This window comes from Megascapheus bottae, chromosome 13 (assembly GCF_031878675.1).
Source record: "Megascapheus bottae isolate mThoBot1 chromosome 13, mThoBot2.hap1, whole genome shotgun sequence".
Taxonomy (NCBI): domain Eukaryota; kingdom Metazoa; phylum Chordata; class Mammalia; order Rodentia; family Geomyidae; genus Megascapheus; species Megascapheus bottae.
In genome coordinates this window covers 38,118,029-38,133,390 of record NC_143521.1, presented here as the reverse complement: position 1 = coordinate 38,133,390, position 15,362 = coordinate 38,118,029, and the positions used below count along the sequence as shown (strand labels likewise).

Genomic DNA, 15,362 nt, shown 5'->3' with positions numbered 1-15,362 from the left:
GCTGTTTTATTCAACTGAATAAAAAAATCTTTGCGCTAAATGTACAGATAAACTAAACCTAAATTTTTTAGTCTTTGATAAAGTAACAAATACACATTTTTTCTTTAAAGCTTAAAAAGCTTTGAAAATTAGTCAATCTTACCTTCAATTTGAATTCAAGCTGCGGCATGACAGATAATAATAAATGAGGATCTATAGCAAAAAGTTCCTGAATCAGATCAAAAACATGTTCTGATAAATCACTCACTGATGATCTTCCCAGCACCAGGACTTGGTTGAAAAACTATAGGAAATATTAACAACAAAATTTTCTATAAACATGCATTTTAATTATATAACCAGGCAGTACATATACAACTGAAAGAAATGAAACAACAGGCATTTGGTTTTTTAATATGCAATAGGACAGCCATCTGATCGTAGAAAAGGTTAAGATTTCAAATAATAAATTTTATCATAAATTTAATAAGCATACGGTAAGATTGTGGTCTGTTATTGTTGTTAGCACTCAGAGAAAATGAACTATCTTTTGATTCACAGGACAAAAAGAAACACTGACGACAAAAAAAGCTAGCTGAGAGTTAGTGGCCTGGTTCAAGTGGTACAGTGCCTGCCCTGCAAAAACTAGGCTCTGAGTTTAATTCCCAGAACCTGTAGGTTAACAGATTAAAAAACAAAATTAGGGGCCGGGAGTTTGGCCTAGTGGTAGAGTGCTTGCCTAGCATGCACGAAGACCCGGGTTCGATTCCTCGGTACCACATACATAGAAAAAAGCCAGAAATGGTGCTGAGGCTCAAGTGGTAGAGCTCTAACTTTGAGAAAGTCCAAGGACAGTGTTCAGGCCCTGAGCTCAAGCCCATGACTGGCAAAAAATAAAAAATAAAAAACTTAAAAAAATTAAAAACTAGTTGGTAGTTTTAAAGTATTAGAAACAAACAAGAGTACAACTTAAGATATATTTCCAGCCAGACGCAGTGGCTCACACCTGTAATACTAGTTACTCAGGAGGCTGAGATCTGAGAACTGTGGTTCAAAGCCTGCCCGGACACTAAAATCGGTGAGACTCTTATTCCAATTAATCACCAGAAAACTGAAAATGGTACTGTGGCACAAGGGGTAGGGCAGTAGCCTTGAGGTGAAGAACTCAGGAACAGCGCCCAGGCCCAGAGATCAAGTCCTACTACCAACCGAAAAAGAAAAAGAAAAAGAAAAAGAAAAAGAAAAAGAAAGAAAGAAAGAAAGAGAGAGGATCTATATCCTTCCTGCCTTCCTTAATTTTAAAGTACCACCAAGGAAGTTGCATGCAAAAAAGTATGTATTCCTAGGGCCAGGAGTTTGGCCTAGTGGTAGAGTGCTTGCCTAGCATACACCAAGACGCGGGTTCAATTCCTTGGTACCACATGCATAGAAAAAAGCTGGAAGTGGTGCTGAGGCTCAAATGGTAGAGCTCTAACCTTGAGAAAGTCCAAGGACATGTGCTCAGGCCCTGAGCTAAAGCCCAAGACTGGCAAAAAAAAAAAATTCAGTAAAAAAGTATTGTATTTCTAGTATCCTAAAATATTTCATTGGAAAAACAATATAGATTAAACAAAAATAGTCAGCTGGGTGGCAGTGGCTCACAATCATCCCCCTAGCTACTCGGGAGGCTAACATCAGAGAATCTGTAGTTCAAAGCCAACCTGGGCAGACAAACTCAAAAGATTCTTATCTCTGAGTAACCAGCAAAAAGTCGTAAGTTGAAGTGAGGCCAAGATCGAGGCCCTAAAGTTCAAGCCCCAGTATGGTAAAAAGCAAATATGTTTATTTACTATTGGTTCCATGAAAAGAATAAAAATGTTATATAAAAAAACCAGCCAAACACAAATAAACACAGAATGCTACTTTCTAAAGCATATAGAATCTGGCAAATATCATGTAACCCTTTTACTAATTACAATAAAAAAAAAGAAAAAAAATAAAGCATATAGAAAAACAATTGACAAATATTTCTGAAAATTAAAAATAGTGTATTCAAAGTTGAGAAATAGTTTTCAGTGCATATTCTCTTACACTTTACAGTACTTTTTACATATTTAAAAGCTTAGTAAGCAATATCAATACTACGTCATTTAAATTAATTTTTATTATGAAGTAATAAGCATTTCAATAGTAGTTAAGTTGTACACTGACAAAGATGATTTGTTTTGATTTTTTTTTGGGGGTGCCACAGTCCTGGGCTTGAGCTCAGGGCCTGAACACTGTCCTTGGACTTTCTCAAGGTCAGAGCTCTACCACTTGAGCCTCAGCACCATTTCTAGCTTTTTTCTATGTATGTACTACTGAGGACTTGAACCTGGGTCTTCGTGCATGCTAGGCAAGTACTTTCTACCAACAGGCCAAATTCCTGGCCCAACAAAGATGATTTGTAAAAGAAAAAAAAAATTTTTTTATTTAAGATAAGTCAATAGGGAAATGGAATTTTCTGACTTTTAAAATAAAAGTCATGGCAATTCATATTACAAAATTAAAATGAAGAAATTTTACATTAGTTTATAAAAACAAGTATGAATATGAGTAACACAAGTCTGTATTAACATAGAGGAACTATGGAGTTTTACTCCTTTTCTCACAAATTATTTTTTTATTAAATATTTTTAAAAACCAAACTTGTATTGAATTAAGTTCTGTTTTCATTTTTCTATCAAGAAATGGTCATACTGTGTAGCCCAGAGTAGTCTGGAACTTGCTATGTAGCCCATAGAGGCTTCTCAAACTCACAGTACTTCTGCCTCAGCCTCCCAAAGTGCTAGGGTTACAACTGTATGCCACCATGGTTGGCTCAATGAAATTTCAAGTATTTTTATACCACATATTCAAGAAGAAATAGAAAGGTTTCAGAAAAATGGTCTAGAACACAGAGGAAACTGTGTATACATACAGAGATTCAAAGGTAAACATGTAGGAGAAATGGAAAGATTAGCTATTTGGGAAATATTAAGTACAGACAAAAAATCAAAGACCAGTTAGAGACAAACTTTTTAAAATAACAGCTATCATTTTTAAACGATTCCAATAAAGCTTATAAAATTATGCTGTTGTTTTAAAATTTTTAATCACATTCAGCCATAAAAGCTCTTTTGTATTTGCTGTAAACACAATGGTTTAGACAATAAATCTAAATGTGAATAGTTCTAATAAACATGCATTTGATTAAGAATTACAAAATTTGAAAATACATATAAATACATACATTAGCAATGCATGCCTCAATAGTCTGGACTGTCCTTTTCAACAAGACTTTTGCAAGGTCAAAGGATTGTTTATTTAAATTCTGAAAAATAATGAAGATATGGAAAATTACAAGAGAATTGCATTTATGAAACATCCTAATCACAACACTAGTCTTAAATCTACTAAAATGTGAAAAATAAAATACAAGTGAATTCAATTTAAAGCCTAACCATCTACTCCAGTCAGGGAGTCATAAATGCAGAAATTGTCAACAGAACCTCAACAAACCGCAAAGTAAAATACAATATAATAGAGATTCCCTTCTTGAATAGTTGTTGGTTAACAACATTGAAATATGATGTAAAAATCAATGTTAATAAATTCTTTAAAAAAATACAATATAAGCCGCTTGTAAGTGGAATCCTCCATTAAAATTTGCTATACTTCAAATATACATTAGACTTTTTGGCTTCGTTTATATTAACTGGTACTCTATACCGGTATCCTAAATACCAGTAGCCCATCCACTCTGTCCCATTCATTGCCCAATTTATTTTTCTTTAAGAACAGGTCTGAAAACCTTCTAAAAACATGTCTGAGGGCCGGAAGTTTGGCCTAGTGGTGGAGTGCTTGCCTAGCATGCATGAAGACCCGGGTTCGATTCCTCGGTACCAACATAAGTAGCAAAATGCCAGAAGTGGTGCTGTGGCTCAAGTGGTAGAGCTCTAGCCTTGAGAAAAAATCCAGGGACAGTGCTCAGGCCCTGAGCCCAAGCCCAGGGCTGGCAAAAAAAAAAAAAAAAAAACCATGTCTGAGAGCCTTCTAAAAAAGGTTATCGGGCCGGGAACAGTGGCTCACACCTGTAATCCTAGCTACTCAGGAGGCTGAGATCTGAGGATCGCGGTTCAAAGCCAGCTCTGGCACTAAAAAAAAAATCCATGAGACTCTATCTCCAATTAACCACCAAGAAAACTGGAAGTGGCGCTGTGGCTCAAGGGATAGGGCAGTAGCCTTGAGCTGAAGAGCTCAGGGACAATGCCCAGGCCCAGAGTCCAAGTCCCTGGACCAAGGGGGGGGGGGGGAAATGAAACAAAACAAAACAAAAAAAAGAACTGTCATTTGTTATCTGTAAATGGTGACTGCTTAAATCTCAATAAACCATAATCAATTAAAAAGTCTAAAGACCACAGCAATGACTCTACTTTTCCCCTCTTCATTCCCACTCCCTCAGTTTTAAAAATAATTTTGGCCAGTCCTGGGGCTTTAACTCAGGGCCTGAGCACTGTCTTCGGGTTTTCTCAAGGCTAGAGCCCTACCACTTCAGCCACAGCACCACTTTGGCTTTTTCTATGTACGTGGTACTGAGGAATCAAACTTGGGTCTTTGTGCATGCTAGACAAGCAGTCTACCACTAGGCCAAAGTCCTAGCCCCTTCATACATTTTTTAATTAAAAAAAAAATCTAACTTGAGGATATGGACAGAAGAGAGGAAATAAATGAAGAATGAAGAAAAGGGTGATATTGACCAAACAAGCACTGCCTCATAACAGGGTATATGGAATTAACCCCTTTGTACAACTAATTAATAATATTTTAAAATGAATATTTTGTGCATAAAAAAAGAAAAACATTCTTATTTTGAAAAACACCTAATTAATAATATTTTAAAATGAATATTTTGTGCATAAAAAAAGAAAAACATTCTTATTTTGAAAAACACCTACTAATATCTCTATACTAAAAGGTTCTGCTGGCACAGAGGCTCACACCTGTAATCCTAACTACTCAGGAGGCTGAGATCTGAGGATCACGGTTCAAAGCCAACTCGGTTCAAAGTCAGTCTGGACAATGAAGTCCTTCAGACTTTTTTTTTAATTGTTGGGATAATGTATAAAGGGGCTACAGTTACATTCGTCAGGTAGTAGGTGCATTACTTCTCACACACTGATACCCCCTCCAAGTCTCTGAGACTCTTATCTCCAATTAAATTCTAGAAAACCAGAAGTGATAACTGTGGCTCCTTGAGCTGAGGAGCTCAGGGACATCACCTAGGCCCAGAGTTCAAACTCCGCGACCCATAAAAAATAAATAAAGTTTTGCATCAAACTGTTATGGTGTTATACTCAGGGACAGGGACAGCACCCAAGCCCAGAGTCCAAGCACCATGACCAACAAAATAAGTAAGCAAACAAAGTTTTGAGCCAAACCGTTATGGTTTTATACTTCTCTCAAAAGAATGGGTATGAAACCATACAATGTAAGTAAATTATCATCAATTTGTTTATGTAAAAGGCAACATAGTAACAATTCCAGGTTTTGTGGGACACACAGGCACATAATTCTGCTGCTATATAGTATGAAACCAGTCATAAAATAAAAACAAACAGCCATGTTCTTGTACGATAACTTCCAACCTTACTTTTGGGAAAATACTCTTACGATCTCCCAATTGGGTTGGGGAGAATAAAGGGAGTAAGAAGATGAGAAAACAAGAGAAGAAAAAAAAAACAAACCAAAACCCCCAGTAAATGCCTAAAATGAGGGACCCCTATACAGATTAAGTTAAGATACATATAGTTAGAAGTGTTTCTGATCTCAGACTCTGAAATATTAACATATTTATAATTGGATACCTTTTTGGTGGGACCAGTCTAAATATGAAATTTACTTATTTCATATAAACCTTACTGTGCTGAAGATAATTTCATACAGCACTTTTAGTCCACTTACATCATAACAGCAGGTTATGATGAAGTTAGTGGCAGAATTTTCTACTTGTGGTGTCACATTGCTTTTCAAAGGGTTTAAGGTTTTACCATTTTTGTTTTGTTTTGTGGGACTTGAACTCTGGGTCCGACTCTGTTCCTGAGCTCTTCAGCTCAAGGTTACCGCCCTACCCTTGAGCCACAGCACCACTTTTATTTTACTGGTGGTTAATTGGAGATAAGAGTCTCAGAGACTGGTGGGGGTAGGGGGAGGGAAATGAGGACCAAAACATGAGAAAGGGTATCAATGTATGTGAAGTAATGCACTTTCTGTCTGGCGAATATAATGTAACCCTTCTATTAACTACAATAAAAAATACATGAAAAAAAAGTCTCAGAGACTTTAGTGCCTGGGCTGGCTTTGAACCGTGATCCTCATAGCTCAGTCAATTACAGGAATGAGCCACTGCATCTGACCCAGTTTTGGATTTTCTGAATGTTCAACCTCGATTTCTTCCTATTCAACTTTCAATAGATCTTAAGGAATAATGAAACACTTCATGGTTTTTCTTTCACATAACTAAATTGCTGGCACTGCTACCTAGCTTTGAGGACATGATTGTGTGAACAAAGAGTTAATACATAACCACTGTAAGTAACATTCTTCTGATAATGGATATGGTCATCACTGACAAGCTAGCATGTAGCATATACACTATAAACTGAAGATACATTGACCCATAAGATGGATTTACCATTGACAATGGGATAATTCATGTTGGGTGAGATGGAACAGGCAGACTTACCAAACTAATCAGAATGATATACAATTTGAACCTTATGAATTTTTTTCAAGAATTTCTCATTTAATGTTTGTAGACTGTGGCTGAGTATATATAATACAGAAAAGCATGGCAATTATTAAGAGAGGACTTACCGTATTTATATTAAGTAACTGTCAAAATTCATATATGAGCAATACCTTCCAAATCTTTAACCTAGAATTTTCTTCCATGGCCAAAAGGATAAAATAACTTAAAATTATCTTAATAGGGCCGGGAGTTTGGCCTAGTGGTTAAAGTGCTTGCCTAGCATGCATGAAGACCCGGGTTCGATTCCTCAGTACCACATACATAGAAAAAAGCCAGAAGTGGTGCCGAGACTCAAGTGGTAGAGCTCTAGCCTTGAGAAAGTCCAAGGACAGAGCTCAGGCCCTGAGCTCAAGCCCAGGACTGGCAAAAAAAAAAAAAAAAAAAAAAAAATCTCAATATTTCTTTTTCTCTCCTTTTTTTTTGTGGGTCATGGGGTTTGAACTCTGGGCCTGGGCACTTAATTGGAGATAAGAGTCTCGATGTCTTTAGCCTAGGCTGGCTTTTATCTGCGATCCTCAGATCTCCTGAGTAGCTAGGATTACAGGTGTGAGCCACCACATCCAGTTTTGTTTTGTTTTTTTTTTTAATCATTCGTGGGACTTGAACTCCTGGCCTGGGCATTGTCTCTGAACTCTTCAGCTCAAGGTTACTGCCCTACTCCTTGAGCCACAGTGCCACTTCTGGTTTTCTAGTGGTTAATTGGAGATAACAGTTTCATGGACTTTAGTGCCAGGGCTGGCTTTGAACCAAGTTTCTCAGATCTCAGCCTCCTGAGAAGCTAGGATTATAGGCATGAGTCATTGCACCTGGCTTTCTATTTTTTTTTTTTTTTAACCAGTCCTGGGCTTGAGCTCAGGGACTGAGTACTGTCCTTGGACTTTCTCAAGGTTAGAGCTCTACCACTTGAGCCTCAGCACCACTTCCAGCTTTTTTCTATGTATGTGGTACCGAGGAATCTAACCCAGGTCTTCGTGCATGCTAGGCAAGCACTCTACCACTAGGCCAAACTCCGGGCCCATCTCACTTCTTTTTTAAATGGGTGATCCTAGGGTTTGAACTTGCTAGATAAGTGCTCTACTACTATGTCACACCCTTGTCCCTTTAGCTGCTTTAGTTATTTTTCAGGTTGGGTCTTGGTTTTCTGCCTAGGATCTAAAACAATAATACTCCTCATACCTGTGACATTGCTATCCATGTGAAACTGGGATGGATCACAGGTGTATCCTACCACACTAAGCCCATTAATTGAGATAAGGGTATTTTTGCTTGTGCCAGCCTTGCACTGTGATTCCCTTAATCATTTGCTTCCCAAATAGCAGTGAAAGAAGGGACTAGGTTTGGCTGAGGTAGAGGAATTGCCAAACTCAAGGCCAAGGTCACAACTTAGTTCAGCTAGGCCCAGTGGTTCATGCCTACCATCCTAGCTACTCAAGAGGTTGTGATCCAATGATCATGGTTCAAAATCAGTCCAGGAAGAAAAGTTTCCATGAGCCTCTCCAATTAACCACCAGAAAATGGGAAATGGCACTATGGCTCAAAGGGTAAGGTGATTGCCTTAATCTGAAAAGTTCAGGGACTGTGCCCATGCCCAGAGTTCAAGCCCCACATGACTGACAAACAACAACAATAAAGGGCCGGGAGTTTGGCCTAGTGGTTAAAGTGATTGCCTAGCATGCATGAAGACCCGGGTTCGATTCCTCAGTACCACATACATAGAAAAAAGCCGGGAAGTGGTGCTGAGGCTCAAGTGGTAGAGCTCTAGCCTTGAGAAAGTCCAAGGACAGTGCTCAAGCCCTGAGCCCAAGCCCAGGACTGGCAAAAAAAAAAAACCAACAATAAAAGAAAACAGAAGTGGCACAGTGGCTCAACTGGTAGAGCACTAGCCTTGAATAAGAACTAAGGGACAACACCCAGGCCAAGGCCAAATCCTACAATCAAAGAAAAAGCAACAACAAACCTAATTTGGCCAGTAACAGTTTAAAAATATTTTTTCCAGGGCCAGGAGTTTGGTCTAGTGGTAGAGTGTTTGCCTGGTATGCACAAAGTCCTTGGTACCACATATATAGAAAAGAGCCAGAAATTGTGCTATGGCTTATGTGGTAGAGCCATAGCCTTGAGAAATCTCAAGCACAGTGCCCAGGCCCTGAGTTCAAGTCTCAGGAATGGCAAAAAATAAATAATATTCAAAAATAAAATATCTCAACTATAGAATCATTTGAATTAACAAAATGTAAGCATTTTGATATGCAAGGAATGAAAAATGAATCACATATTTCAATGACTAAGTACAATTAGAAGCACTGGGTAAGTGGCAATAGTAGGGTGGGCTTGAGTTGAAATCTACTGTGTATACAGGAAGCCACAGCCTTAAAAAGCAATGGGAATGAATGGGACAGATCTGAATCATCTTCCCTTACCGCACCCCCCAACATTAATCATATACTCTCAGTTCTGCCTCATTCTTTTCCTGAAAGTTCCTAAGAAAAAGGTACAATAAGGGTTCTTGAAAAAAGAAATTCAAACTCCCACTGTATACAGTGGTACACAGCTATAATCCCATCATTTGAGAAACTAAGGCAAGAGGACTGCCAGTTTGAGAGCAGCCTGGTCTACATAGTAAGACCCTATCTTAAAATATTAAAACAAAGAAATCCAATTTCCAATGTTCTATATCTATGTTACAAATGAGAAAAGACAATAGGTTCATGAGTGAATACAAAATACTTTTGTCCCTATAAAATAAGTACCATTTAGCTGAATGAAAATCTCATACAATATTAATGAGCACAGGTTCTAAAAACAATAGTTATAAATAATCTGGGAAACAGCAGTAGGAAAAACTAAACAGGATTGCAAAGAGCCAAAAACGAATCAATGATTTCTGTGTCTAGCGTTACCTTTAAATAATCACAAATATCTTCAAACTATACAGACCTTATGCGCAGGTATGAGGTTAATAAGAATGGAATCCAATAATTCTTGAGTAACTCCATCTCCTTCCATGATGATAGAACTCATCAAGTCTAGCATGTGCATTTGTACCTTCTTATTGTGGCTATTGCTACAAAAAGAGAAAGAAAAAGAAGAAATAATAATTAAGGTGTATAAAAAATACAAACTTCACAGTTTTACTGTTTTTATTTTTTGTGAGAGTGGGTCTAATTATGTAACCCATGCTGGTCTTAAATTTGTGATCCTCTGTCTCAGTCACCCACATGCTGGGACAACAGAAATCTACTGCTATACCATGTCAGCTATCCTTCCCAATCACACATAAAGGAGTCTTTACTTGAGAACCATGCTCACAGTATCATATTTAAGTTGTAGTCAAATGTCCTTGTTTCTAAGTTAGCACTGCAATAGCTATGAGATAGTGTTGAAAAAGTATTTCACAAAAACAAAGAGTACCTTAATTTCTGGCTTTTTCTTTTTCATTTTTTTTTTTTTTTGGGCTCAGGGCTTGAGCACTGTCCTTGGGCTTTCTCAAGGCTAGAGCTCTATCACTTGAGCCTCAGCACCACTTCCGGCTTTTTGCTATGTATGTGGGGTACTGAGGAATTGAACCCGGGTCTTCGAGCATGCTAGGCAAGCACTCTACCACTAGGCCAAACTCCCGGCCCCGCTTTTTTCATTTTTGGTACTGAGGATAGAACCCAAGACATTGCACTTGCTAGGCAAGCACTCTGCCATTGAGCTACATTCAGCCCGAGTACTTTAATTACTAACAAAGTACTTATCCTCTACAATTCATTCATCTCTACTCGCTAACATACATAAAAAAAATTAAACAATGTTTTGGGTAACTGCATGACTCAAGAGGTATGTAGAGAATATTTGCCTCAGAACTGGCGCTGGGCTCAAGGGATAGGGAGGTAACTGAGCTGAAGAGCTCAGGGACAATGCCCAGGTCCTGAGTTCAAGTCCCATAACAGGGGAAACACACACACACACACCAAAATTATCATGCTGGGCCAGGATTTTGGACTAGTGGTTGAGTGCTTGCCTAGCATGCATGAAGACCTAGGTTCAATTCCTCAGAACCACACACATAGAAAAAGCCAGAAGTGGTGCTGTGGTTCAAGTGGTAGAGCACTAGCCTTGAGAAAGCACAGGACAGTACTTAGGCCCTGAGTTCAAGCCCCAAGACTGACAGAGGGAGACAGAGAGAAGGGAGAGAGAGACACAGAGTGAGAGAGAGAGACAGAGACAGAGACAGAGACAGAGACAGAGAGAGGCACGTGCATGCCTAGCATGCATGAAGACCCAGGTTCAATTCAATTCCTTGGTACCATATACACAGAAAAAGCTGAGGCTCAAGTGGTAGAGCTCTAGCCTTGAGAAAGCCTAAGGATAGTGCTCAGGCCCTGAGTTCAAGGCCCAAAAATGGCAAAAAAAAAAAAAAAAGGAAAAATGAGAATGAGGAGGAGGAGGAAGAAGAAGAGGAGGGGTGGTGATGGTGCCTGGCACCTGTAAGGGTGGCTCAGGCCTGTAATCCTAGCTTTACTAAGGAGACTCAGATCTGAAGATCAAGGTTCAAAGCTAGCCCGGGCACAAAAGGACCTGAGACTCTTACCTTCTACCTCTAGAAAATGGGTAGTGGGGCTAGTCTTGAGCTGAAGAGCTCAGGGATAGTGCTCAGACTGAGTTCAAGGCCCAAGGCCCACCAAAAAAAAAAGGAAAAGAAAAAAAAATGGTGTCATCTATACTAATATTATTATAAATACACAACAAAGCAACAAGATTCAAATTAAGACTTAGGAAGCACAGACAACTCTTTAAAATGAACTTGATATCATGAATTGAGCTGTACGGTATTTAGTGATAAAACAAAAGGTGGTAATCCTAGCTATTTAGAAGGCTGATATCTGAGGATTTTCATTCAAATTCAGCTTGGGCAGAAAGGTCCATGAATTCTTATCATAAATTAACCACCAAAAATGTGGAAGAGAAGCTGTGACGACAGTGGTAGAGTACCAGCCTTTACAGAAAAGACACCCAAGGTCCCTGTAGTACTAGCCCTAGTATTGGTACACAAACTAATCCCATACCCACACACACAAAAAAATATATAATTTAAAAGTTGTTAAGAAAATTATACTAGCCAGGTGTCGATGGCTCAAACCTGTATTCCTAGCTACTCAGGAGGTGAGATCTGAGGATTGTAGTTCAAAGCCAGCCCAGACACTAAAGTGGGTGAGACTGTTATCTCTGATTAACCACTACTGGTAGAGTGCTGGCCTTGAGCTGAGAAGCTCAGGGACACCACCCAGGCACAGAGTTCAAGCCCTACAACTGACAAAAAAATAAGTAAGTATCACTATGAAACAATACTACAAGTCTGGGAAAGTCAATTTTCCACTTCTTCACCAAAATATCTTGTATATGCTCAAAATGCCAAGATTATGAAGAACCAACTAGAAAGTTCTAAATGGGAGATTTTCAGCCTGATAAAACAAGGAAAGGAAAAGCAAATAAAAAACCTGTACTTGACTCTCTGATCCATATATACTTGAGGCTAAGAAGATAGGAAAAAAGGCAAGAAAAAATTTTCAGATTTCAGCACTCTAAATCAGTAACTTTTCTAACAAGATATAGGAATGTTAACAGAAGCAGGACTGTAACTGAAACCAAAAACTGGGAAAACATGTGCTATGTAAGATATTAGGTATATAAGAAGGAAAAACAAAACCAAATCAAGTCAGTTGCCTGGAAAGAGCATAGATGGGATGAGCAGGAAACCATCACAGGACATCATGAGTTTCCACAGTAGAGTAAGCTTCAAAGAATCTTCAAGTGCTTAATGAACAGCTTAATGATCACACAAGGAAATTCTTGACCTTAAAAACCCACTGAATGGTGAAGAGGGCATAGTCCCTGGAACTTCAATAGAGTAATATAATTTAATATAAACCCACAAATCCCAGAAGCTTAATAAACATACACACATATTACTTATGATACATAATTACCTAAAATGAATTTAAATTATCATAAAAGTAGCTGAAGAGTGGGGGGGAAAAACATACAAAAGAGGTAAGATAAAAACAACACAGAGTCAGACACAGTGACTCACGCCTGTAATGTAATCCTACCTACTGAGGTTCAAAGTCAGCCCAGGCACAAAAGGACCAGAGACTCTAATCTCCAATTAACCCAACAAAAAGGGAAGTGGGACTTGGCTCCAGGGTAGGTCGGTAACCTTGAGCTGAAGGGCTTAGGGACAACACCCAGGCCCAGGTGTAGGGTGGTAGCCTTGAGCTGAAGAGCTCAGGGACAGTACCCAGGCCAAGTTCAAGCTCCATGACCCACAAAAAAAAGAAAAAAACAAAAACACAGAGGCTGGGAATGTGTCTTAGTGATAGTGTGCCTACCTAGAATGCATGAAGTCCTGGGTTCAGTAGTACATAAACAGAACAAGCTAGAAGTGGCACTGTGGCTCAAGTGGTATAGTCTTGAGCAAAAGAAGCTCAGTCACAATGCCCAGGCCCTGAGTTGAAGCCCCATGACTGGCAGAAAGCAAGTGAGTTCAAGACAACTGGCAACCTGGCAATATACGCACAGGAACACACACAAAAAATGAGAAAGAATTAATCACCAGCAGACTTAAACTACAGGAAATGTTAAAGGAAGTATTCCAGACTAAAAAATATACAAGATACGTGCATCTAAGTAATGGAATAAAGCATTTTGTAAATAAGATGTGTCAAATGAGTTGTTCTTTTAAAGACTATATGGGGGGGGCAGCTCATAGGCTTAAAATCAGGGCCCGAGCACTGTCCCTGAATTTTTTGTTATTGTTTGTTTTTAACTATGCTTTTCTTTTGACTTTTTTTTTTTTTGTCAGTTGTGGAGCTTGAACTCTGGGCCCGGTGGTTGTCCCTGAGCTCTTCAGCCCACGGCTACCCTCCTACTCCTGGAGCCTCAGCACCACTTCCAGTTTTCTACTGGTTACCTGTAGGTAACAGTCTCATGGACTTTAGTGCTCAAGCTGGCTTTGAACCCAGATCCTCAGATCTCAGTCTCCTGAGTAGCTAGGATTACAGGCATACCTGTCTTCTATTGTCTTTTCATTTTGGGTACTGGGGATCAAATCTAGGCTGCTAGACTTGCTAGGCAAGCACTTTGCCATTGTACTACATCCCAACCCTAATCTCTTTTTGCTCAAAGCTAGTGCTCTACTACTTTGAGCCACAGCTCCACTTTCAGTTTTTGAGCAGTTAATTGCAGATAAGAGTCTCACAGGGACTTTTCTGTCTGGGCTGACTTTCACTGTGAACCTTAGATCTCAGCCTCCTGAGTAAGCTAGGATTACAGGTGTGAACCATTGGTGTTGGCAAAAGTATTTTTGCTTACTCATACCTCATCATTAATTATTGTAGTTAATTAAATCAACACTAACAGTCTTTAGATTCAGAAAGAAAGAAAGAAAGAAAGAAAGAAAGAAAGAAAGAAAGAAAGAAAGAAAGAAAGAAAAAAAAGAAAAGAAAGGAAGGCAGGCCGGCCAAGGACTAGATGTTCACACCTGGTGAGCTGAGATTAGAAGAGCACAGTTTTGAGGCCACCTTGAGCAGAAAAAGTTCAGAAGACACCTTGGCACTTGAAAGCTGGGCAGCCTCAAATAGGGGAATTGTAACCCAATCACGCATTAGGGAAAAGAGACTCATCTCAAAAATAACCAGCATAGCCAGATGCCAATGACTCACAACCAGTAATGTTAGCCTACTCTAGAAGCTAAGATCTAAGGATTAGGTTAAAAACTAGACCAGGCAGGGAAGTATAAGAGAATTTTATCTTCAATTAACCACCAAAAAGCAGGAAGTGAAACTGTGGCTCGAAGGATAGAGTGCTAGCCTTGAGAAAAAAGAAACTCAGGGACAAGGGCTAGGATGTAGCTCAGTGGCAAAGTGCTTGCCTAGTAAGTGCAGCGTCCTGGGTTCAATCCCCAATACCAAAAAAAGAAAAGACAAGGAAAAAAAAAAGAAAAAGAAAGAAAGAAACTCAGGGACAGCACCCAGGCCCTGAATTCAAAACCCAAGACTGGCCAAAAAATAAAAAGAAAGGGGGAGGGGCTGGGAGTTTGGCCTAGTGGTTAAAGTGCTTGCTTAGCGTGCATAAAGACCCAGGTTCGACTCCTCAGTACCACATACATAGAAAAAAGCCGGAAGTGGTGCTCAGGCCCTGAGCTCAAGCCCAGGACTGGCCAAAAAAAAAAAAAAAGAAAGGGGGGAAAAAAGTGATGATTAGCTAGGTGATTGTGGCTCACGTCTATAATCCTAGCTATTCAGAAGGCTGAGATCCAAGGATCCTGGTTGAAAGCCAGCCCAGGCAGAAACTTCCTTGAGAGACTCATCTACAATTAACCACTCAAAAACTAGAAGTGACACTGGGGCTCAAAGAGGTAGAACATCAGCCTTGAGCAAAATAAAGAGCCCAGCCCTGAAATTCAAGCCCCATAAGTGACAAGAAAGGGGGGAGGGGAGAAAGCAGAAGAAGGGAGGGAGGGAGGGACCAAATTAAGAACAGGCAATTTAATATGTTATTATTCTACTATAACCAAAACAATTAACCTCTCCCT

General features: G+C 39.2%; 1 protein-coding gene across 4 annotated transcripts in view; it reads right to left on the bottom strand.

Annotated features, from left to right (window-relative positions):
- Pds5a (PDS5 cohesin associated factor A) overlaps positions 1–15,362 on the bottom strand; it is a 100,336-nt gene that overhangs the window by 62,546 nt on the left and 22,428 nt on the right. For all 4 annotated transcript variants that reach the window (XM_090343695.1, XM_090343694.1, XM_090343692.1 and 1 more), the window contains 3 exons: positions 9,722–9,848; positions 3,230–3,310; positions 143–283 (listed from right to left, as the gene is read on the bottom strand). In XM_090343695.1, the coding sequence (XP_090199821.1) occupies positions 143–283; positions 3,230–3,310; positions 9,722–9,848 (349 nt within the window). The remainder of the gene's footprint in view (positions 1–142; positions 284–3,229; positions 3,311–9,721; positions 9,849–15,362) is intronic.